Below are 23,957 nucleotides of genomic sequence, written 5' to 3'. Positions count from 1 at the left end.
ACCATTTGAGCTGAGATTTTGCCCGAAAGAGATTTGATGTGTTGATGACGATGAAAAGATGAGCTTGATGAGAGAGAGAGAGAGAGAGAGAGAGAGAGAGAGAGAGAGAGAGAGAGAGAGAGAGAGAGAGAGAGAGAGAGAGAGAGAGAGAGAGATATTAAAATATTTATTTATAACATAGATTATAATATTGTTAGTGAATTTAAAGTAAAATTTTAAATGTGTATATAATGGAAGGTTGTGATGAAAACTGCATTCTAATTTCTAACTATATCCAAAATGTTAAACGAACTATCTCAGTTGTAATATAGATACTGTTCAAAAATAACTCCAAACTTTAGTGAATATCTGATGAAAAAAACTATCAACAAATTCACAATTAAACTTAAAAGTTTCAAATTAAGTGAGCAGCTCAAACTTTAGACAGAAATGACATCTGGTTATAAAAATATATCAATAAAGAAAAAAAAAACTAAATAAGCAATATTGCTGATGAATGTATATTGTTTGTTGTTTTCGCATTTTGACAACATGATACCTACTTTTGAACGGTTTACACTTGTTTTACATCTAATTCAGTTTTCACTGACAATACTGATTTGGGCCTACTGATTTTTGTTAAAGTGCATTCTAATTTCTCTTTTTAATTCAAATTGTTGCGTTAAAGGCACCACGACTTGGCCCTCCTGTGCCAAGTATTACAAGGCACCCAACTTGTGAACCTAAATTGCTTTGAAAGAGAAGTTCCTCTATCTATATCTCACACACATACACAAATCTAATCTTTCTCTTTCAACCGTAATTTTTGCTCACCATCAAGGCAAGTTTCCATCTTTTGCTCCTCTAACAATATTAATTGCTGCTAAAATATCTTGCCAAGGGTAAACCAAATCTTGCTTCATTCCTCTGTAGTATCACACAAAGGACCCAAAATTTAGGATTTTTTTTTTTTTGGGTTCTCCCCATGTGATGTGAGCATTTTGGGTGAGCAAGATGAAGACTATAATTAAGTTAGGGATTGGGTTGAGTTTGGTGTTTGGGTTTCTTCTCTTAGCTCTTATTGCAGAAGTCTATTACCTTCTGAGATGGAAGAAGCACAAGAAGAGAGTCATAAGCCAAGAGAGTGAGGAAGAGAAAGAAGAAGAGCAACAACAACAAACTGGGTACGCTAAGGAACTTATCCAGCTCTTCTGCTTCAAAAAGCCTCAGTCTTTACATGCCAACAACGGCGGAAGCGAAGGAGAAGAAGTCTCGAGGAATCAAGATTTGGAGCTTGGCTTGATGAAACATCTGGAAGGAGGAGGAGGAGAAGAAGGGTTTGAAGCAGAGCTCATGAAGCTTCACAACCAGAGGTTTCTCTTCACAATCATGGAAGAGACCAAAGCTGATTTGGAATCTGACGATGGGAAGTCGAGATCGAGGACGAGGAGCTTGAGCGATGTTCCGGCTGGAGTAAATGACAGTAATACCCCTGGTTTGGCTTCTCCGACAGCACTAAAGTCGTCTCCTTTGGGGTCTTACTCGCACCACGAGTTCAATCCTCTGTTCGAAACAGAGGGTGAGCTTGAGTTCAACAAGTTTTTCAAGTCGTCTTCTTCGCCTCCGCCGAAGTTCAAGTTCATGAGGGACGCGGAAGAGAAGCTGAGGAGGAGAATGATCGAGGAAGCCAAGAGGAGAGGGCAAAAATCGGAACTTTCGGTTGTGTCAGAAGGTTCGTTCTTGAAGTTTATGACTCCTGCGACGGTGAACAGAGAGAAGAAACAGAGTAATCAAGAATCTGTTGAAACGGTGTCGTTTCGTACTTCATCAGGTACAAAGTCTTAGAGCATCCACATCAATGAACCCCCTCTTGGGGTTCATCTTTTTAGTTTTTTATTATTAAAATTTGTTTCTTTTTCTTTTTGGTTTTTTAAAAAAAAAAAAAAAAAAAAAAAAAAAGTTAGACCAATCGCGGGCCGCCACGACACGTGGGGCCCGCGCTACAGTGATGAACTTTAGGAGAGAGGGGTTCAACCAAGAGAACTTTAAGAGAGAGAGGGTTCATGGGATTGAATTATTTTATTATTATTTTTTCTTGGTTTTTGTGTGAACTCCCCCCATGAACCCTCAATGGGGGTGCTCTTAGAACGTTAGACCAGAAATCATTTGCACTGGTTGTTTAGTATTAGACCACTCTTGCTTTAATTTTTATTTTTTTGGTTGAAATTCTATTAAGAATTTCAATTCTTTAGTTGTGTGAAATGTGAATCAACTTTCCTCTCTTTGGAAATGATTTCCTCTGTACGTATCAATCTGAAAAATATCTGCAGATGCTTGTTTGAATTTCATTTGAAGGAAAAAGTTAAAACGAAAAATTGTAAATTGTATATTGCTTTTTGGAAATAAGTTAAAATTAAATTGGTGGTTAGGTTTGGAAATTGGGGTTAATAATTCAAATCTTGACGGCGCCACAAGTTTGAAATCTTCAGCCTCATTAGTTTTTTACTTTTTTTTTAATCTTACCAGTCCGATTAAAATATTACTATTTCATTTTCAAGTAAACGATAAAAATTGCAATGTTCTTTGATATGGTTAGTGAATTGAATGCTTTCTAATCCCGCAAATTTTGGCATAATATATCATGAATAAATATTTTTTCCTTTCTTTTTAGGGTAAAGCAAACTCACACTTGTGATTATTACTTAACTTTTTTTTTTTTTTTTTTTTAAGTGTAAATAAAACATTACGTTTTATACATAAATATACATTTAGACTATTTGAATAAATCGAAAACTTGTAAGAAACAAATATATATACCTTTTGTGTTGTCTGAACTAGAAAAGTTCATGGCATCACGCGATGTATCGCCGAAAGGTTTGTTTTAATTTCGCTTGCCTTTTCCAAAGTTTTCCTTCAGGAATATATATACCTATCAACAGGCAACAGGTGTATTTGATTCCACTTTTAAGCAGCCAAAAGAAGATATATTAGCTATTAGTAATTAATTACATGCGGTTTTTGTATAATAAATCGAACAGAAAATATTACAAAAAGTTTAAATTTATTAAGAATCTTCAAGCATGAAATACTATTTACTTGAAGTGCCAAAAGGTTTTTTAGGACCACGTAACTACTGATAAGACTTTATTAGTGGTGAGTTAGCGACACTTTTCTCGTCAGGAAATCTATTATTTTCAATCAATATGACAAAACGGATGTTAGAGACAGCACAACAACTGTTTACTTTTAAATGTTTTGTTTGAATAAAAGAACATAAAATTGGTGAATAGGTGATGAAAACTGACAAATTTTAAAATCACTACAGTTTTGTTTATATCTTCAAAAATTTGTTTGAATCAGAAAATGCAGAAAAAATACTACAAATGTCAAACCCTGTATGTATGAACAGAAACTAAAAATGTATTCTGGTAAAGTTAAAGTACACATACATATATACTTATGCACTAGGGAAAATGATGTGTATATGTACAAATACATTAATCATACGGTCAATACGTATATATCTACATATTTGATGACAAATGTGAACATGGCGGCACGTGAAAGAACTTACCAAACTCAAAGAGACATGAAAAGGAGAAGGGGTTCGAGATCAGTCGTCAACATCTTGAGCCCCACCTTAATTGTTAATTTCGAAATTCGCTTTGGACACTGGAGCCCAACTTTGCCAAATATTCATAATTAACTATGATTTCTATGTTTATATCAGATGTTATAACATCTTCTAATGTTCTAACCAATAAATAATTACACATGTAGACAAACACCACCAAAAATATACAGAGATTCCAACTTCGATAAATAAACTTAAAAATTCAACCAATACAACTCAGTGACGAAGCCTAATCTTCACCGATGACACTTGGAAACAATTCAACTCAACATATGCTAGCCTTATCATTCAGCTTTAAACAATCAAGACTATATATATATATATTCACATTGAAACTTTATATACGTTCGTAGAGCAAATTACTAGATTCAGTAGTCCATAACCGATTCGTCGTATTTAACCTGAAAAGTTACACGACTCAAGATCCAAAACTGTTTTTTGTTAAAATTCAAAATTTGTGAAATTACCCTCATTTCTTCAACTTTTGCAGGCTACGTTCTCATATTGATCGAAGAGGTAAACATTCTCTGCACATTAAATATCTTTTTTTTTTTCCTTTTGGCACTGGGTAGCAAGTGATTACTAAACACTGCATGGCCTCATTTATTTTGCGATACGTTTTGCGACGCTTTTTGGGTTAAATGTAACAGAACTATAACAAAGTACTTCGTGTCCATTGTAAGTTGTAACATTATTCCTAGTATGCAACAGTTCCTACATCCTCATATTGTTATTCTGCGTTGATAAATTCAATAAGCACAAGGAAATCAAACATTCAAAGATTATTTTACTTTGTTGTATAATAATATCTAGCAGTATTGATTGTTTGACCCATGGTTTGAAATATATCTAAAACATTTATTCCACACCTTTGTTTGCAGGGAAAATTCCTCAAAAATACACGGACTAATATTTATTTGCTAATAAAATACACGAACTATTTTGGATCCCCATTTAATACACAAACTAATTTGTGTTGTCTATTATATACACAAACTTTTAAAATTCGTAGGTTTTACACATCGTTTTAGACGGCGTTAACTACGTTTAGCGGAAGTGAAGACGACGTTAATGTTTAATTAAACATGTGTCTAATTTATGAAAAAAAATTTCCTTAAAAATACATGAACTAATTTTCATTTGTTAATAAAATACACAAACTATTTTGGATCCCCATTTAATACACGAACTAATTTTTGTTTCCTATTTAATACACAAACTTTTAAAATTTGTAGATTTTACACATCGATTTAAACGAAGTCAACTACGTATAACAAAAATGACTTTAGTTTTAACTAAACGTATGGTTAAAAGTGAAAAGCACGCTCACCCTCAACCAAAACCTCTCGAATCGATTGATACTTATATTCAAGCTAGCTTCAATTCAAGTTTGACACCCTAATCTATTCCAACCTCTTTTACTCATCAAACTCTGTTCCTTTTCTTCTTCTTCGCTTTGATTTCATTTTATATTGCTTCAAAGTGGAGATGATTTCCATGTCATGAAAAATGACGAAGAAAACTAGGTAATTTTAAACGAGTTTCTGATTTTGGAATTAGTTTTCGATTCTTATTTTTTATCAATCAAGGTTAATTTACACTATGCAAGTGTTATGAAGAAGAAAACTACCAATATAATCTATCAGAAGGATTTTTAAAAGAATTTGCCTTTCGCAGTTTAACCACATGTTTAACTAAACACTAACATCTACTTCACTTTTGTTAAACATAGTTGACATCCACTAAATCATGTTAAACATAGTTGACGTCGTCTAAATCGATGTGTAAAATCTGAAAATTTTAAAAGTTTGTGTATTAAATGAGAAGCAAAAATTAATTCGTGTATTAAATGGGGATCCAAAATAGTTCGTGTATTTTATTAACAAATGAAAATTAGTTTGTGTATTTATTAACAAATAAAAATTAGTTCGTGTATTTTTAAGGAATTTTCTTTTCATAAATTAAGCACATGTTTAATTAAACACTAACGTCGTCTTCACCTCCGTTAAATATAGATAACACCGTCTAAAACTATGTGTAAAACCTGCGAATTTCGAAAGTTTATGTATTTAATAGGCAACGTAAATTAATTCGTGTATTAAACGGGGAGTCAAAATAGTTTGTGTATTTTATTAGCAAATGAAAATTAGTCTGTGTATTTTGAAGGAATTTTCCCTTGTTTGCGTTATAAAACTAAACCTGCATTCTAGTAAAATCTCTAAAGCTTATATTTTGCTTGCTTTATTTATAAACACTTGCCTCCTATTTATATTGTGATATTTGTCGTAACTGTGTTCTGCAAATATATTTTTTTATAATTAAAAAAAACTATTCCGTAAAACTTTAGTATTAAACCATTTATCCCCATTATATACGCCATCTATCCCCATTATATGCAACAAGCCAAATGAAACCCACGTGCTTAAGGTTTTATTCAAGAAGCTAGAGTAGTGCAAATATTTCTCTTAATTATGATAACTTGCTTTGTAACCTCCTCTCCCTTCTTTTGTGAAATATCAGCCGAACATCTTTAGCCTTTTGGTGTTTGATCAACTCTTTCCATTTCCTTATTTTCTTGCACAATAGAGGTATACGCTCCTCAAATAAACAATATCATTCACATGCACCTTTGCTTTCTATTTTTTCATGCTCTTTTATGAGCATGAATCATTATTTGAAATTGTTAGCACTAATACCTATTGAATATACGATGTGTCATAATAACTATATTGCAGGAGACGTTTACAAAAAAAAAAACTATATTGCAGGAGTCCGTTCCTGAATGACCAGTGTTGCCGACAAACAAGAAATATGACCAACTGCCATTACTAATTAATTTGTAATTAAGTTACTCTATGCCAGTACTTATGAAAAGACAACTTAACTAAACAATTGTATTCTTGTGGTTTCGTTTAGATTCAGTTGGATTAACTTATTTGGCCATTGTATACGACTCGATCCTATCCAAGATAGGCATTATCTTATGCAGTGAGTGTCTTTCCAGTTTCGCCTATTCACCTCTTGTTCAGTTCGTCGTTTTTAATTATTTTTTTTATAAAATTTCGATTTTTGGTATGTGTGGTATATGTGGATAGATTTTTAAAAATTGATTGCTACTTATCTTATCAATATATATTTATATTGTAGGTCAATTGTCCAAAAATAAACTTAAAAGTAAAACATGCTTAAGCCATAATAATAAAAATAGATAATTTATCGGAACCTAATTTGCAATACTGTTCAAATGAGACTAAATCATGTAAAAATCATATGATTGTTACATTATCACTAAATAAATAATAAATCATTAGAATCTCTTAATACTAAGGCTCCCGGTGTCACACAAGGTGAGCTCACCCCACATAGAGAGAAAATTGTGAGCATACGAGAAAGACTCGGAAAGCTAGATGGACTTTCAACCTAAAATGAGAACTGATTTTAGATTGAAAGTCTATCTAGATTAATTTGGTATCATAGTCATGTATTAGAGAACGAAAGCTAGGGGAGCAAATGGGATTAAAAGTCTCATGTATCGGTAGTTGGAAGAGATGATCATAAATAATAAATAAGATAGATTAGTCAATCTACTTATCACCAATTAGTCTTAGGTTGAAGCTCATCTAGCTTAACATGGTATCAGATCTCAATCCAAACAATCCAATCTGATCTAATATCAATACGGCCTAATGTTGTCCCATCGATTATTGGCCAAACATTCTGAGATTGATACTAAAAACATCATTTTGAGGAAGTCTAATGACAAAGTCTTCCGCAAGGATAATTGGAAAGATCATAAATAATATATAAAATAGATCAGTTTAACAACATTTTCATGGTAACTAGAACTAAAAAGCCTTTAGTATACTACAATTTTCGGTAACAAAAAGACATCGCATTAAAAAGATTAAAGTCCTTTTGATAATAATTAAAGAAAAAAAAGCTGTTTAAAAAAAGACTTCGCATCAGTAGCGTAGTTTTACTTTTCAGTGTATTTTATTTTATTTTATTATTTTTTTTTTGGTCAAAACTTTTCAGTGTGTTATGAGTTTAGTTTGCTTGATCACTATCATAATTCACAAAAGTAGATCCAAAAAGCATTTTCTCAAGTTAATTTGTTTGGCTTCTTCAAGCAACGTCGTTTTTGTGACTGTACAAGTTTAGAATGGGTATGCCCATTCAAAGAATCTATGTGGGTTAGGCTGAAAGATTCTGACCTTTTTTTTTTGTACGGATCTATTAAATACACAGATCTAATTCCTGGATAAGAGATGTAATCTTTTTTTTTAACACTGAATGAATTTATTCAAATGGAACCATGAAGATTCACAGAAGTACACCCACTAAAGGGTTAAGGGAGACGACATCCCAAAAACAAAAAAAAACGAATGGCAGTGACAGAAACCAACATAGTAAAGAAAGAATGTCAGTAGACATCTAAAGAAAAGAAATAATAAAGAAAGGGATGCCTCCAGCCATTTAAGCCATAGCCTCGCTAGCCACCCTCCGAGATAACCAAGACGGTGCACCAACAGCTATGTAAGAATGGTAATGATGGTCCGATGTTACACTAACTGCTATCTCTTGCGCAATAGTATTCTTCCTTTGATCAGAATGATGAAAACTCCAATCTTGCAGCAAGCACAACATGTACTTGATCTCGTTTGTAATAGGAGCCTGCTCTATGTGATTTGAGATATTGAGGAAAGTATCCCTTGCCAACCCGCATGAGGAGTCAAAAATGATGTTGTGTTGATGGGTGTTGACCATGTCCTTGACTGCCCACTGAAGGCCTAAGAGCTCGGCATCTCGCTGTGACTTAACATTAGAGAAGGCACGCCGACTGTGAAGGATAGCTTTGCCTTTATTGTCACGTAAGATCCAAGCAACACCACAATGCACATGTTGACTTACCTAAGAGACTCCCACATTGCATTTCAAGAAACCCGTAGGGGGTTTAGCCCAAGAGCTAACACTATCACCAGTAGGGTGAGGTACTTGTGATGCCTCAGTTCTTGGAGAGTTAACCTCAAACCACACATTAGCTTCTTCTTTAGCCCGAGTTACAACAAACACAGAGGAGTACTGAATCCTTGATGTTAAGAGTTTTCAAGGTTCCTAAGACAAATGTTGTAGTATAGAAGATTGTCGAACCAGTTCTAAGGGATATCAAAGCACTGAGAATGCAAGTACTCACTTAATCTAAGTGCAACCAATGATTTAGATGGGTTTAAAAACTATGACTAATTAAAAGGAATAACTAAATGATACTTTCTTGACTAAGGGAAAAGAGAACTCATGGGCATAGGGATTAGACCTTGGGTGATCAAGTATCGAACTAAGGATGGCAAATGATCAATCAAACTATCAACCTTAAGCCTAGACACAATTCTAAGCAAGCTCTATGTCTAGATGAAAGCTCATTTGCTAACACATCTCAAACATCAAATGTCTTTGGTTGAATAATATGAAAGCAATCATTACTAACAAGTCTATTAGCTATCTTAGCACCTTTAACAACAAATGTCTTTGGCAAAGTATACTAAAAGCCTAGGAGAGTTGTCTCGGGCATTTCATCGAACACCTTTCGGGTGAGAAATGCCTAAGGATCAACAACTGAGTGGCCAACTCAGAAGATGCATTATGATTACTCTACTAGCAAGGAAATATGAATGATCTACACTAAAACATCCTAGCTCTAACCTAATCACCCTTAATCTCCCTAACCCATGAATTCAAAAGGTGATTACTCACTAATCTCCATGATTCCTCTTAAACCCATATTGGATTTCAGATTAACCATGTAGAAAAATAGATAAGAAATCAACAAGAACACAAGAACATAACAAATCAAAATCCAAGAAATGAACTTCTCAAGAGAGTTCTTGTGTATTTCTCAATAGATCAAAAGATAAAAGATAATCTGCCTCTGGTGGCTACAAAAGATGTTTAAAACATAGGTTTTAGAAATGTAAAACGTGCATAATGAAATGACCAAAAGGCCCTTAAGTAAAATAGAAATCGACCCAACAATAGACGCGGAGCGACCTCGGCATGTCGCTCCGACAAGTCGCTCCGGCCTTCGGGAGCGACCTCAGTGGGTCGCTCTGAGAGGTCGCTCTGGGCTTCGCTTCTTGTCGTCTCGCCATAGAGACGCGAGCGACCTCGGGGTGTCGCTTTGGGAGGTCGCTCCGAGAGGGGTGTGAGATGCGAGCGACCTCGGTGCGTCGCTTTGGGCAAGTCGCTCTGGGCTTCCAACGGGATGAATATGGCGAGCGACTTCACGGGGTCGCTCTAGCTAGGTCGCTCTGAGAGGTGCTTTGGAGCGACCTCATGACGTCGCTGCGGAACCTCGCTCCCATGCTCTGCTCGTCCAATGATCACCTGTTTCACGTCTTTTAAGCTCCAAATGCATCCAAATGTCCCCAAGAACTCCATGTGGCACTCCAACACCTAATGAGGACAATGAATGCAAAATGCAACCTAGACATGGCTAAATCCTAATCTATATGATGAAAATGCTAATGGATGAATGGATAAAACAATGCAAATATGCAAGATATCAACTCCCCCAAACTTGTTCTTTTACTTGTCCACAAGTGAACTTTCTAGAACTCATAGGGAGAGAGGTTGAAGGAGGGAGCACATAGCCAAAAGAAACACAACTAGCACACTCTCTTATTACACTCTAGCTTCTCTAGGCCTATCTTAACTCTTTTTGTTCTTACACTCATCATCAAGCATCCACACATTCAAATCAACCAACTCTCACATTCATTAAGCACAAAACATCAGGTGAATTCTTGCAAATGGTCAGTTGGTCCAAGTCATTTGGTTGGGTAAGGGAAGGCTTTTATTCAAGTGATTCAAGAGGTTCAAAACATATGATCTTTAAGGTGGTTTACTCTCAAAACAAGTAGCCTTGACATTGCACATAATATATCTATGAAAGAGACCAACTCATGCATACAATGCTCAATCTCCATTGTTCTACCCTTTTCCCAAACATACAAATCACACAATCATTTCCCAATGTCAAACCCAACTCACATCTCTCACCAAAAGATCCTAAGAACATCAACTCTTTCTCTTTGAAATCTACAAGGGATTTTTCACAACCTCAAAACATTTCTTAGCTCTTAACAACTTTGCTAGCCCTTTTTTTTTTTTTTTTTTTTTTTTTCTTTTTCCTTTATTTTATTTTTTTTTTAGGCTGGGGGCCAAGACTTTTCAAAACTTGAGCTAGAGGCTTCTCTACTGATCCCAATAAAACAATTCACTTAAGCACAAAGAATCTATTCTATTCCTTTTTCATTTCTCCCAAATCATAATCACAACACTCACCCCCACCTATAGCTAGACAATAGAGTGCCCAATCTAGCAAGAATGAAGATCAAGCATTGTCGTTCCCGATACTCTCAACATTATGCACATGTAAGACTTTCCGAAAAATGCCTCACTCATCAAACAATGAAAGCTTAAAAGGAGGAAAAGGTTTTGGGAGTGGTCTACCACTAGAGTTTGTCAAAAAAGATTGGTATAAAAGATGTGACAACTCAAGTGTGTATAGCCATGACTCAGTACACAAGGGACCATGAGCAAGAAGCATTAAGTTCGTTCAGTTCAAATAAGGTCGTAGTTGGCTTCAAAGACTGAGTTTCAGCAATCAACAAGTTTCAGGAAGAGTTTTCAAGGCTCGAAACATACAAGTCTTTTTGAGAGGTGCAAAAGCTAGTCAAGTGCAACGTAGTGTTCTTTACAAGGCATTCAAAATCATTGCTCCCAATGCAAGTGAATGCAACCTATATGCTCTAGACTCTCCTAAATGATTGATTTTTTTTTTTATCTATGCAAATAGGTATGCCATGCATGACTCAATGAAACAACATCAAAGCAAACATGATCAAATACTTGGTACCTCTCCCAAACTTGAGTTACACAGTCTCTGTGTCGTCAAGTAGAGAGAGATACCGAAAAGAAGACTAATATGCAAAAATGAAATGGTATATACAAGGGAGTGTGGTGGGTTACCTTCTATAGGGAATGAGTAGAGGGAGATGCTCCCTCCTCGTCGTCCTCAGGTGGTAACTCTTCAAGGTGCTCATCAGCAGGGGTGTCCATCTCTTCAATGTAGAAGGCTTGCCCGAACACAGTTGGTTTCCTCATTTTCCTCTTGATGTCAAAGTGGAGGATGTTCTCTTTACCCAAATGGAGATCAATCGTGCCCTCCTTCACATTAACAATTGTAACACCCGATCCCGGCCAACTAGGCCGCGGTCGATGTCTCACGTCGCTCGGTCTATACACTGACCGAACCTCTAAAATTTTTGCCCTTTATTTAAAAACATCGCCCATAGGCGAGGGCTAACTCAGATCTTAGCTTAAGACTACCTTAGTCATTCCCTATCTTAGATCATTTCAACTTATGCACAGCGGAATAACATCTATCATCCATTGGACTAAATCCAATCTAACACTTGTCTGATCAGATCACCTCAGCTACTGGTCAGTAAACACAACTGCCAGCTAGCTCCAAGGTCGAATCTGAACCTAGACCAAGTCATACAATCAGAGGTTCTGTTCCCCTAAGCCATTCTATCTAGATCTATGCAACATTGACAGATCATACCTGCATAAACTCTTCCCTTGGGTACTTAGTCATTCAGCCAACCATCCCCACAGACATAAGTAACCTTTGGGAAGTCTTCAATCAGCTAAGGACATGCATCTGGCCCTTACCGGTTCATGCACTGTTCCACATCCTTTTGCCTTATCAACTTATGATACCAAGTCCAGCTCATGGACTAATCATACCAAGTCCTCTCATGGACTAACCAGATCAAGTCCTCACAAAGACTAACAATGCCCATCAGATCCTGAGTCAATCAACCAACCACCCCACATGACTCAGAACTGATGAGTTTTCATACTTCCTAATCAGTCATGGAACCATGTCCCACTGAACCTGATTAGTGTTGCTCTTACCACCGGTGCATCCTTTGATCAATCAGATCAGACACCTTGATCCATCATCCAAAGATCAGGTCGTCCATCCTTGCCAATGATCAGATCACGCACGGCCTGCCTTACCAACACCAAGGTTGATAACCAGCAATTCCTTATGATCAATATCATAAGTGACAATATGTTCCAGCACACAACATATGATCAGATATCCTAACACAAGGATCTGACCCCAATATGCCCTCAGGTGCAATTTCGACCGCAAGCAAACCTGCTCCAAAAATCAATTAACATTCATGACAATTCATGATAAATCATAACTAAGAGAATGGTCCAATCAGATTTCCCAGAACCGGCCTCCATCCCATAGATCTCGGCCAAGATCAGCCAAACCGGCCCAAGGGACCATCTCTAAATCAATCCCTAAAAACTCATTAGGATTCATGATAATTCATGATAAATCTTAACTAAGAGAATGGTCAAGTCAGAATTCCAAGAACCGATCTCAATCCTATGGATCTCGACCTAGGACAGCCCCACCGGCCAGCTTGACCATCTCGAAATCAATCAGATAAAAATCCCCAAATACCATGATAATTCATGATAATTCACCACTAAGAGGATTCCAAATTCAGATCACCATAAATCCATCAGGAAGTAGGAGATCCAGACTTAGCTGCCAAACCAAGGCCATGGAGGGTTCTTCTGAACCGGTCAAGCCATGGTTCAGTGCTACTATGTCTAATAATCAATCTCAATCATAAGAACAAGGAATAATATGATTAATAATCATAAAACAGAGTAAGGTGTAACTGCAGGACCAGATCAGCCCATAGTGTACCAGACTATGCCCAACGGTCTGCAGTCCCCACCTGTTACCTCATCAGGGGCGTCCATGCTCTTCCTAGCACGCCTTCATCAAACCCTTTTCACATACTTCCAGTATTGATAAGATCTAACCATGGTTCGTGACCATCACTCCTTCCATGGAACTTCCATGAAACCAGTTTCTACACTGCATCCACCTTCAAGGCTATTCATGCCATTGTGAGTGAAGTCCGGCCTTCTCCCTTCTCTCCTGGGTGTTTGCGTGTGTTCCCAAGATGCAGAGGAAGCCTAGGACGTGTTCATCAGTGGTGGAAACCTACCACAGGGTCGTTCATAACTCCCCTTGCACTTCCACAAAACTGCCTTTCTACACACATCTGCCCTTAAGGCTGTCTTGGCCTTTAGGAATGAATTCCGGTCATCTACCTTCTCTCCTCACCATTTGCGTGTGTTCTCAGGCCCTGGAGGATGCATTGGGTGATAACATCACGGATCAAAAGCCACCAGAAAGTCGTTCATAACTTTCCCCCTTGATCTCTCCCAAAACTGCCTCTTTATGGCCTTCACACCACCATGGGTCTTGGATTGGGAATCCGACCAACTCTCTGTATTTTCTTTGTGTTTCTTTGTGTTTCAGGGTGTAGGAATCGACCAGAATGATCAGAAATGAGAGAGAGAGGACGATTTAAACTGTTCCCAACTGCCTGGGCGAGAAGTTACCAAAATCCCATCCCTTCTTCCCAAAACCGTCCCATAACCGTCCCATAACCGCCCCATAACCGCCCCTTGGCGGTTTCTCCCCTTTTCTTCTTTTGGCAAATCGATCACTGAGCCTCAGCTCACACTCTGGGAGCTTGCCCGCTCCCTGTCCAAAGCCTAAGACCCATTTGGTCGAACCGTCCTGCACCCGGACCATCGTCTCGCCCAGTAACCGTCCCGGACTCGCCCACACTGATCCGAACCAGAACGCACCGTTCACTGGATTGAGCTGACCTCCAGCTGTTCCCAGCTGATTGAGCTAGCCCCTCAGCTCCTGTGAGCTGAACAGATCATGGTGAACTGAATACCAGCTGAACCGAGCTGATTGAACTCAAACCAACACTCGTCCAGCTGCCTAAACACTCACCCAGCTCCTTTACCCTTGTTTCCATCGTATCCTGGTTAAGTCTCAGCTGACTGATGCCCTTAACCTTCATTCAAGACCATGACACGCTTGTTCTTAGGTCATGTGACCTGACTGGTGCGTTTCCTTGCACCGCAGTCCGTCCGGACGATCCTATCCAGGATCGGGGACATGACAAGTCTCCCCCACTTACGAAGGATTCGTCCTCGAATCCAGTGGTGTTAACCTCTTGTCTCAAGACAAAGGTTCCATCCGAACTCCTTTGTACCCGGAACATGGAGCATGCTCGATTGGTTCTTTCTAGCCAATTCGTTGCATCTCCCACCTTGTTCCTTCTCACTGACCACGTCTTGGTCATCGTATACACAACAAGTCTCCCCCACTTGATAGATATTTAACCCAAATTCTTATCAAGTGGTCCATCAAGCACCCATACAAAGACATGACTTGTGTCACTGACCCAACTCTCCAGGTTGCGTTCCTAGTAGACACCAAGTCCATGTAGAACACTTTAGTTCCATGACTAGATCAAATTCAGTACCTAGGAACATACTGAGTACTCAAGTCTTAGTAGATTCAACCAATCTCCAAGCCACTCGATGCACCAGCCAAGTCCTAGTGAACATGTTCCAATCTTTAGGCTGCTCACTCTACCATGAGTCCTAACAGATTGTTCTGTTCCCTTAAGTCCTTCCTGGACAATAAGGTTTATGATTCCAGCAATTCATCAATCCTGGGTAAAGGGTACTTGTTCTTCCCAGTCACCCTGTTCAAACCCCTATAATCAATGCACAACCTAAAGCTACCATCCTTTTTTCTTAACAAATAGGACTGGTGCTCCCCAAGGTGATACACTAGGGTGTATGAACCCCTTCTCAAGCAACTCCTCAAGTTGCTTCTTCAGCTCTGCCATCTGATCTGGTGCCATTCTATATGGACTTTTAGATAATGGGGCCGTTCCAGGTTCCAATTCAATGATGAATGGGTCAGCCCTATCTGGGGGAATGCCCTGTAGTGCCCCAAACACATCCTGAAATTCCCGAACCAACGGTATACCCTCTGGGTCACAGGCCCCTACAACCTCATCGGTGTAAATGGTAGCCAAAAAGGCCTCACAACCATTTCCAAGCATCCGTTCTACTTGGACTGCTGAAACCACCAACTACAAGAGGTTGGCTTGATTCCTTGGTACTTAATCGGGGTCCAAACTCGTTCTCAAGTTGCACCTTTCCCCGGTGACAATCTAGAGTTGCCCGATACTTTTCCAACCAGTCCATGCCCAAGATCACTTCATGATGCTTGAGGGGGACAACAATCAGATCTATAGGCATCGGCCTATCCAAGATCACCACATGGATGTCCTTAACCAGACCGAGTGAGTTCATAACTTGCCCTCCGGCCGCACTCACTCGTTCAGGACCATCCCATGTTCCATACTGGAACAAACCTTTTCCAACCATTCCTGGACTCACAGCACTATGTGTAGCTCCAGTATCAAATAATGTGTTTCCACACCACCGATCATTAAGTACTTAGATGAGTAGGATTTCGGTTTGATCACACATTTGGAAAATGTCCCATACCATTCTCCAAAGCATCACACATCTGTGAACGTCCCATACCATTCACAAAAGTGTTTATAGTATACCCCAATCCCCATCATACTAAGATACTTAACATCGTGTTTCCAATTCCTCTTGGAATTGATCCATTTCATTCACTCAATCTTAAGGAATCCTACCTTGACTTACACTGAGTCCAAGCTGATCCATCTGATCACAAGCCCACTCATGTACTAGCCATGTAGTGTCTCCCTTAGACTAACATGAACATTGCATATGCTCACTTGTTTTGAACGGCCATCAAGGGATAACATTTACCTCCAAGAGAGTGCTGCACATTTCTTTCAACCTAAGCCACTCTCTGGTCCATGTTACTTCCCTTGTCCAGGTCGTCCATACAAAGATCTTGCATTGCGTCCATCATCCAATCCGTCAATTATTCCTAAATAACTAGATAAACTAACCTTTATGTTTTCAGGGTCTTGCCGTGGAAGAGTGTATCTTGGCTAAGCCGGCTCATCTTGGAACTTCCCCGTTCACAAGCATGAAACCCAAACTTACCTCAACTCTCACTTGGCTCACCACAACTAAGGTTCCAAGTCATCTCAGTTTTCAGAAATAATTTCGGTTTGGAACTCAACATCTATGAGCACTGTCCTTAACAGGATCAAGCATGCTCTGATACCAACTTGTAACACCCGATCCCGGCCGACTAGGCCGCGGTCGATGCCTCACGTCGCTCGGTCTATACACTGACCGAACCTCTAAAAATTTTGCCCTTTATTTAAAAACATCGCCCATAGGCGAGGGCTAACTCAGATCTTAGCTTAAGACTACCTTAGTCATTCCCTAGCTTAGATCATTTCAACTTATGCACAGCGGAATAACATCTATCATCCATTGGACTAAATCCAATCTAACACTTGTCTGATCAGATCACCTCAGCTACTGGTCAGTAAACACAACTGCCAGCTAGCTCCAAGGTCGAATCTGAACCTAGACCAAGTCATACAATCAGAGGTTCTGTTCCCCTAAGCCATTCTATCTAGATCTATGCAACATTGACAGATCATACCTGCATAAACTCTTCCCTTGGGTACTTAGTCATTCAGCCAACCATCCCCACAGACATAAGTAACCTTTGGGAAGTCTTCAATCAGCTAAGGACATGCATCTGGCCCTTACCGGTTCATGCACTGTTCCACATCCTTTTGCCTTATCAACTTATGATACCAAGTCCAGCTCATGGACTAATCATACCAAGTCCTCTCATGGACTAACCAGATCAAGTCCTCACAAAGACTAACAATGCCCATCAGATCCTGAGTCAATCAACCAACCACCCCACATGACTCAGAACTGATGAGTCTTCATACTTCCTAATCAGTCATGGAACCATGTCCCACTGAACCTGATTAGTGTTGCTCTTACCACCGGTGCATCCTTTGATCAATCAGATCAGACACCTTGATCCATCATCCAAAGATCAGGTCGTCCATCCTTGCCAATGATCAGATCACGCACGGCCTGCCTTACCAACACCAAGGTTGATAACCAGCAATTCCTTATGATCAATATCATAAGTGACAATATGTTCCAGCACACAACATATGATCAGATATCCTAACACAAGGATCTGACCCCAATATGCCCTCAGGTGCAATTTCGACCGCAAGCAAACCTGCTCCAAAAATCAATTAACATTCATGACAATTCATGATAAATCATAACTAAGAGAATGGTCCAATCAGATTTCCCAGAACCGGCCTCCATCCCATAGATCTCGGCCAAGATCAGCCAAACCGGCCCAAGGGACCATCTCTAAATCAATCCCTAAAAACTCATTAGGATTCATGATAATTCATGATAAATCTTAACTAATAGAATGGTCAAGTCAGAATTCCAAGAACCGATCTCAATCCTATGGATCTCGACCTAGGACAGCCCCACCGGCCACATTGACCATCTCGAAATCAATCAGATAAAAATCCCCAAATACCATGATAATTCATGATAATTCACCACTAAGAGGATTCCAAATTCAGATCACCATAAATCCATCAGGAAGTAGGAGATCCAGACTTAGCTGCCAAACCAAGGCCATGGAGGGTTCTTCTGAACCGGTCAAGCCATGGTTCAGTGCTACTATGTCTAATAATCAATCTCAATCATAAGAACAAGGAATAATATGATTAATAATCATAAAACAGAGTAAGGTGTAACTGCAGGACCAGATCAGCCCATAGTGTACCAGACTATGCCCAACGGTCTGCAGTCCCCACCTGTTACCTCATCAGGGGCGTCCATGCTCTTCCTAGCACGCCTTCATCAAACCCTTTTCACATACTTCCAGTATTGATAAGATCTAACCATGGTTCGTGACCATCACTCCTTCCATGGAACTTCCATGAAACCAGTTTCTACAATGCATCCACCTTCAAGGCTATTCATGCCATTGTGAGTGAAGTCCGGCCTTTTCCCTTCTCTCCTGGGTGTTTGCGTGTGTTCCCAAGATGCAGAGGAAGCCTAGGACGTGTTCATCAGTGGTGGAAACCTACCACAGGGTCGTTCTTAACTCCCCTTGCACTTCCACAAAACTGCCTTTCTACACACATCTGCCCTTAAGGCTGTCTTGGCCTTTAGGAATGAATTCCGGTCATCTACCTTCTCTCCTCACCATTTGCGTGTGTTCTCAGGCCCTGGAGGATGCATTGGGTGATAACATCACGGATCAAAAGCCACCAGAAAGTCGTTCATAACTTTCCCCCTTGATCTCTCCCAAAACTGCCTCTTTATGGCCTTCACACCACCATGGGTCTTGGATTGGGAATCCGACCAACTCTCTGTATTTTCTTTGTGTTTCTTTGTGTTTCAGGGTGTAGGAATCGACCAGAATGATCAGAAATGAGAGAGAGAGGACGATTTAAACTGTCCCCAACCGCCTGGGCGAGCAGTTACCAAAATCCCATCCCTTCTTCCCAAAACCGTCCCATAACCGTCCCATAACCGCCCCATAACCGCCCTTTGGCGGTTTCTCCCCTTTTCTTCCTTTGGCAAATCGATCACTGAGCCTCAGCTCACACTCTGGGAGCTTGCCCGCTCCCTGTCCAAAGCCTAAGACCCATTTGGTCGAACCGTCCTGCACCCGGACCATCGTCTCGCCCAGTAACCGTCCCGGACTCGCCCACACTGATCCGAACCAGAACGCACCGTTCACTGGATTGAGCTGACCTCCAGCTGTTCCCAGCTGATTGAGCTAGCCCCCCAGCTCCTGTGAGCTGAACAGATCATGGTGAACTGAATACCAGCTGAACCGAGCTGATTGAACTCAAACCAACACTCGTCCAGCTGCCTAAACACTCACCCAGCTCCTTTACCCTTGTTTCCATCGTATCCTGGTTAAGTCTCAGCTGACTGATGCCCTTAACCTTCATTCAAGACCATGACAAGCTTGTTCTTAGGTCATGTGACCTGACTGGTGCGTTTCCTTGCACCGCAGTCCGTCCGGACGATCCTATCCAGGATCGGGGACATGACAACAATAGCTCCTGCTGTAGCTAAGAATGGCCTTCCTAGAATCCATGGATCTTGAGCCTCCTCACCCATCTCAAGCACCACAAAATCTGTAGGTATTTCATACCTTCCAATCTTCACAGGGAGGTCCTCTAAGATGCCCACAGGGTACTTCACTGAACGATCAGCTAACACCAGAGAGAGTCTACACTTCTTGTACTGAGTGAATCCAAGCTTCTTTGCAACAGACAAAGGCATCAAGCTGACACTAGCTCCCAAATCGCAGAGACTTTTCTCAAATACCATAGGTCCAAGAGCACAAGGTAGTGTGAAGCTTCCTGGATCCTCTAACTTCTCGGGAACATCAAGCCTCTGGATGATGGCACTGCACTCATGGGTAAGAATCATCATGCCTTCCATCTCCTTCTTCTTTGCAGCTACAGTATCTTTCAAGAACTTGCTGTATTGAGGAATCAACATGAAAGCATCGATGATGGGCATTGCAACCTGAGCTTCACTCATTTGCTTCTCAAACAGAGCCTTGTACTTCTCTAGCAGCTGCTTCTTGAATCTACCAGGGAATGGAAGTTTGGGTTCATAGGGAGGAGGAACAAAAGAACTTTCACTTGCTGGAGTAACAACCTCACCATCTTTTACTGTCTTCTTCTCTTCCCCAACCTTTCCTTTACCTTTGGCTTCCACTATCTTCTCCAAGATCTCGTCATTGATCTTCTCATCAACAATCACCACTTCATCATCTATGTTGATGGCAACCCCCTCACCTAGTTTCTCAGCATCCTTGGTGAGGGTTCTAGGAGGTAACTGCTTACCACTCCGAAGGGTGATAGCTTTGGCTTCCTTGGGATTTGGGTCAGATTTTCCAGGTAGAGATCCTTGCTGGCGATTCTGGTGAGTGTTCATGGAAGCAAACTGATTCTCTAAATTCTTGACTGTAGAAGCAAGGTGTGAGAATTTGTTGTTGAGCTCATTGTAGCTCCCATCAATCTTGGAATGAAGGTTCTTCAACTCATAACCAACGTGCTTCTCACTTCTAGTCTGAGACTCCAAGATTTGTTTCAGTAAGGTATCAGTGCTGCTCTCTTGAGGAGCAGAGGAACCAGACAAGGGGTTTTGCTGAGGCTGATAGCTGCTTTGCTGGTTGTTTCTAGGCGGATAACCACTCTGTTGGTTGTTGGGATAAGATTTCTATTGGTAGTTGTTGTACTGAAAATTGGGCTCCTTTTTGTACCAGCTACCATTGTTGTTGATGAAACACAACTCCTCTTGACCTTCCAAACCCTCAACCTCATTGACAGCAAGTGGATCTTCCTGCTTGGAGTTACCAACAAACTTCAGCTGCTCTTGGGTTGCTTTTTCAGCAATGAGTAGGTCGATCTTGTCTTCCAAAGCTTTGATCTCTTTCCTCGTCTGCTTATCATCTGTTCTACTGCCTCTGTCGTGGTCTCCACTGTAGACTGCATCACTCTTTACTATGTTGTCAACCAGCTCTTCTGCATCCTCCTCAGTTCTCCCCAAAAAGAACCTATTGCTAGCTGTATCCAGTCTGGCTCTGTACTTAGGAAGAGCACCACGGTAGAATGTGCTCAGTAGGCTCTCTTTAGAAAAGCCATGGTGTGGGCATTGAGCTTGGTAGCCCTTGAATCTCTCCCAGGCTTCACTGAAGCCTTCCAAGTTCTTCTGTTGAAAGCTGGAAATCTCGTTTCTCAGCTTAGCAGTTCTTGAAGTAGAGAAGAACTTCTCCAAGAATGCTTTCTTGCAGTCATCCCAAGTAGTGATGGAGTCACTGGGTAGAGACTTCTCCCACTGACGTGCCTTATCCCCCAAAGAGAAAGGGAATAGCTTAAGCTTTAAGGCATCTTCGGACACACCATTGGTTTTTGACAACCCACAGTAGCTGTCGAACCTGTCCAAGTGATCAAATGGATCCTCTAGAGCCAAGCCATGATACTTGTTGTTCTCGATCACGTTGAGGAGTCCTGATTTGATCTCAAAGTTGTTGGCTGCCACAGCGGGTGCTCGGATTCCCAATCTATGACCATGAATGTTGGGGCGGTCGTAAGTGCCAATGGGTCGAGCTGCTCACTGTTGGTTTTGAGGTATGTCTCCCATATCAGTACTCAATCTCTGCAAGTGAGCCTGTTGCTCTTCTTCTCTTCTATTTCTAGCACACTCTCTCTCTAAAGCTCTGATGTCTGCAGCTATTGGAACTAGGTTTGATGGACCCCTGCTCCTCAAGTTCATACACCTGTAGATTAAAGGGAGGTGAAGAAAGAGAATCAGTAACAAAATAAAATAAAAATGACTTAGTCTCAAGCAAGTGACTAAATCTCAATGTTGAAATCTACTCAGAATTTGGCAACGGCGCCAATTTGATGTTAAGAGTTTTCAAGGCTCCTAAGACAAATGTTGTAGTATAGAAGATTGTCAAACCAGTTCTGAAGGATATCAAAGCACTGAGAATGCAAGTACTCACTTAATCTAAGTGCAACCAATGATTTAGATGGGTTTTAAAACTATGACTAATTAAAAGGAATAACTAAATGATACTTTCTTGACTAAGGGAAAAGAGAACTCATGGGCATAGGGATTAGACCTTGGGTGATCAAGTATCGAACTAAGGATGGCAAATGATCAATCAAACTATCAACCTTAAGCCTAGACACAATTCTAAGCAAGCTCTATGTCTAGATGAATGCTCATTTGCTAACACATCTCAAACATCAAATGTCTTTGGTTGAATAATATGAAAGCAATCATTACTAACAAGTCTATTAGCTATCTTAGCACCTTTAACAACAAATGTCTTTGGCAAAGTATACTAAAAGCCTAGGAGAGTTGTCTCGGGCATTTCATCGAACACCTTTCGGGTGAGAAATGCCTAAGGATCAACAACTGAGTGGCCAACTCAGAAGATGCATTACGATTACTCTACTAGCAAGGAAATATGAATGATCTACACTAAAACATCCTAGCTCTAACCTAATCATCCTTAATCTCCCTAACCCATGAATTCAAAAGGTGATTACTCACTAATCTCCATGATTCCTCTTAAACCCATATTGGATTTCAGATTAACCATGTAGAAAAATAGATAAGAAATCAACAAGAACACAAGAACATAACAAATCAAAATCCAAGAAATGAACTTCTCAAGAGAGTTCTTGTGTATTTCTCAATAGATCAAAAGATAAAAGATAATCTGCCTCTGGTGGCTACAAAAGATGTTTAAAACATAGGTTTTAGAAATGTAAAACGTGCATAATGAAATGACCAAAAGGCCCTTAAGTAAAATAGAAATCGACCCAACAATAGACGCGGAGCGACCTCGGCATGTCGCTCCGACAAGTCGCTCCGGCCTTCGGGAGCGACCTCAGTGGGTCGCTCTGAGAGGTCGCTCCGGGCTTCGCTTCTTGTCGTCTCGCCATAGAGACGCGAGCGACCTCGGGGTGTCGCTTTGGGAGGTCGCTCCGAGAGGGGTGTGAGATGCGAGCGACCTCGGTGCGTCGCTTTGGGCAAGTCGCTCTGGGCTTCCAACGGGATGAATATGGCGAGCGACTTCACGGGGTCGCTCTAGCTAGGTCGCTCTGAGAGGTGCTTTGGAGCGATCTCATGACGTCGCTGCGGAACCTCGCTCCCATGCTCTGCTCGTCCAATGATCACCTGTTTCACGTCCTTTAAGCTCCAAATGCATCCAAATGTCCCCAAGAACTCCATGTGGCACTCCAACACCTAATGAGGACAATGAATGCAAAATGCAACCTAGACATGGCTAAATCCTAATCTATATGATGAAAATGCTAATGGATGAATGGATAAAACAATGCAAATATGCAAGATATCAATCCTCTCAAAAGCCAGTCCATTTCTCGCCTTCCATAGATGCCAAAGGATCCAAGGAAAAGAGTTCACGTTCAAGTTCTTTGGGAATTTATTACTCTGCTCTAACAGATGATATATGTTGAGAAAGACAGAATTGGTAGAGAAACCTGCAGCCGGTAGTGTAATAGCCGACCGTTCCCAAGTGTCTTTGGCCATTGGGCAAGTAAACAAAAGATGGCAGATTGTCTCGATACCACTGTTGCACACTTTGCACGTAGTGTCAACCTGAATTCCCCTGCTCCGAAGTCTATCCATAACCGCCACAGCACCAGAGAGTGCTTTCCAAAGGAAATGCTTAATTTTAGCCGGAGCTTTGATCTTCCATAACGAACTCCAAAGCTTTTTCTCCAGGGGTGGCAGCGAAGGTTGGGTAAGCCCATTCTCGTCAGGTAGGGAGTCTAGGTTGGATAAGAGATGTAATCTACATATAAACTTTTTTTGGATATTCAAATAGACC

The 23,957-nt window shown here is 40.3% G+C and overlaps 1 protein-coding gene and 1 non-coding gene across 2 annotated transcripts; both read left to right on the top strand.

Annotated features, from left to right (window-relative positions):
• The first annotated feature begins 660 nt into the window (after positions 1-660).
• On the top strand, positions 661-2,354 carry LOC125583420. The gene has a single exon (XM_048750339.1). It carries the CDS (start codon positions 994-996, stop codon positions 1,822-1,824), a length of 831 nt encoding a protein of 276 aa, XP_048606296.1. The 5' UTR covers positions 661-993; the 3' UTR covers positions 1,825-2,354.
• An 18,870-nt stretch (positions 2,355-21,224) lies between these two features.
• Positions 21,225-21,331, top strand: LOC125589683. The gene has a single exon (XR_007325857.1). It is a non-coding gene; the product is annotated as a small nucleolar RNA R71 (small nucleolar RNA).
• Positions 21,332-23,957: the final 2,626 nt, after the last annotated feature.

This window comes from Brassica napus, chromosome A2 (assembly GCF_020379485.1).
Source record: "Brassica napus cultivar Da-Ae chromosome A2, Da-Ae, whole genome shotgun sequence".
NCBI classification, from domain to species: Eukaryota; Viridiplantae; Streptophyta; class Magnoliopsida; order Brassicales; family Brassicaceae; genus Brassica; species Brassica napus.
This window is presented reverse-complemented; position numbering and strand designations above follow the sequence as displayed.

What these genes read in the sequence shown, in the direction of transcription:
- LOC125583420 (XM_048750339.1), top strand. Translation starts at nt 994, where the DNA reads ATGAAGACTATAATTAAGTTAGGGATTGGGTTGAGTTTGGTGTTTGGG.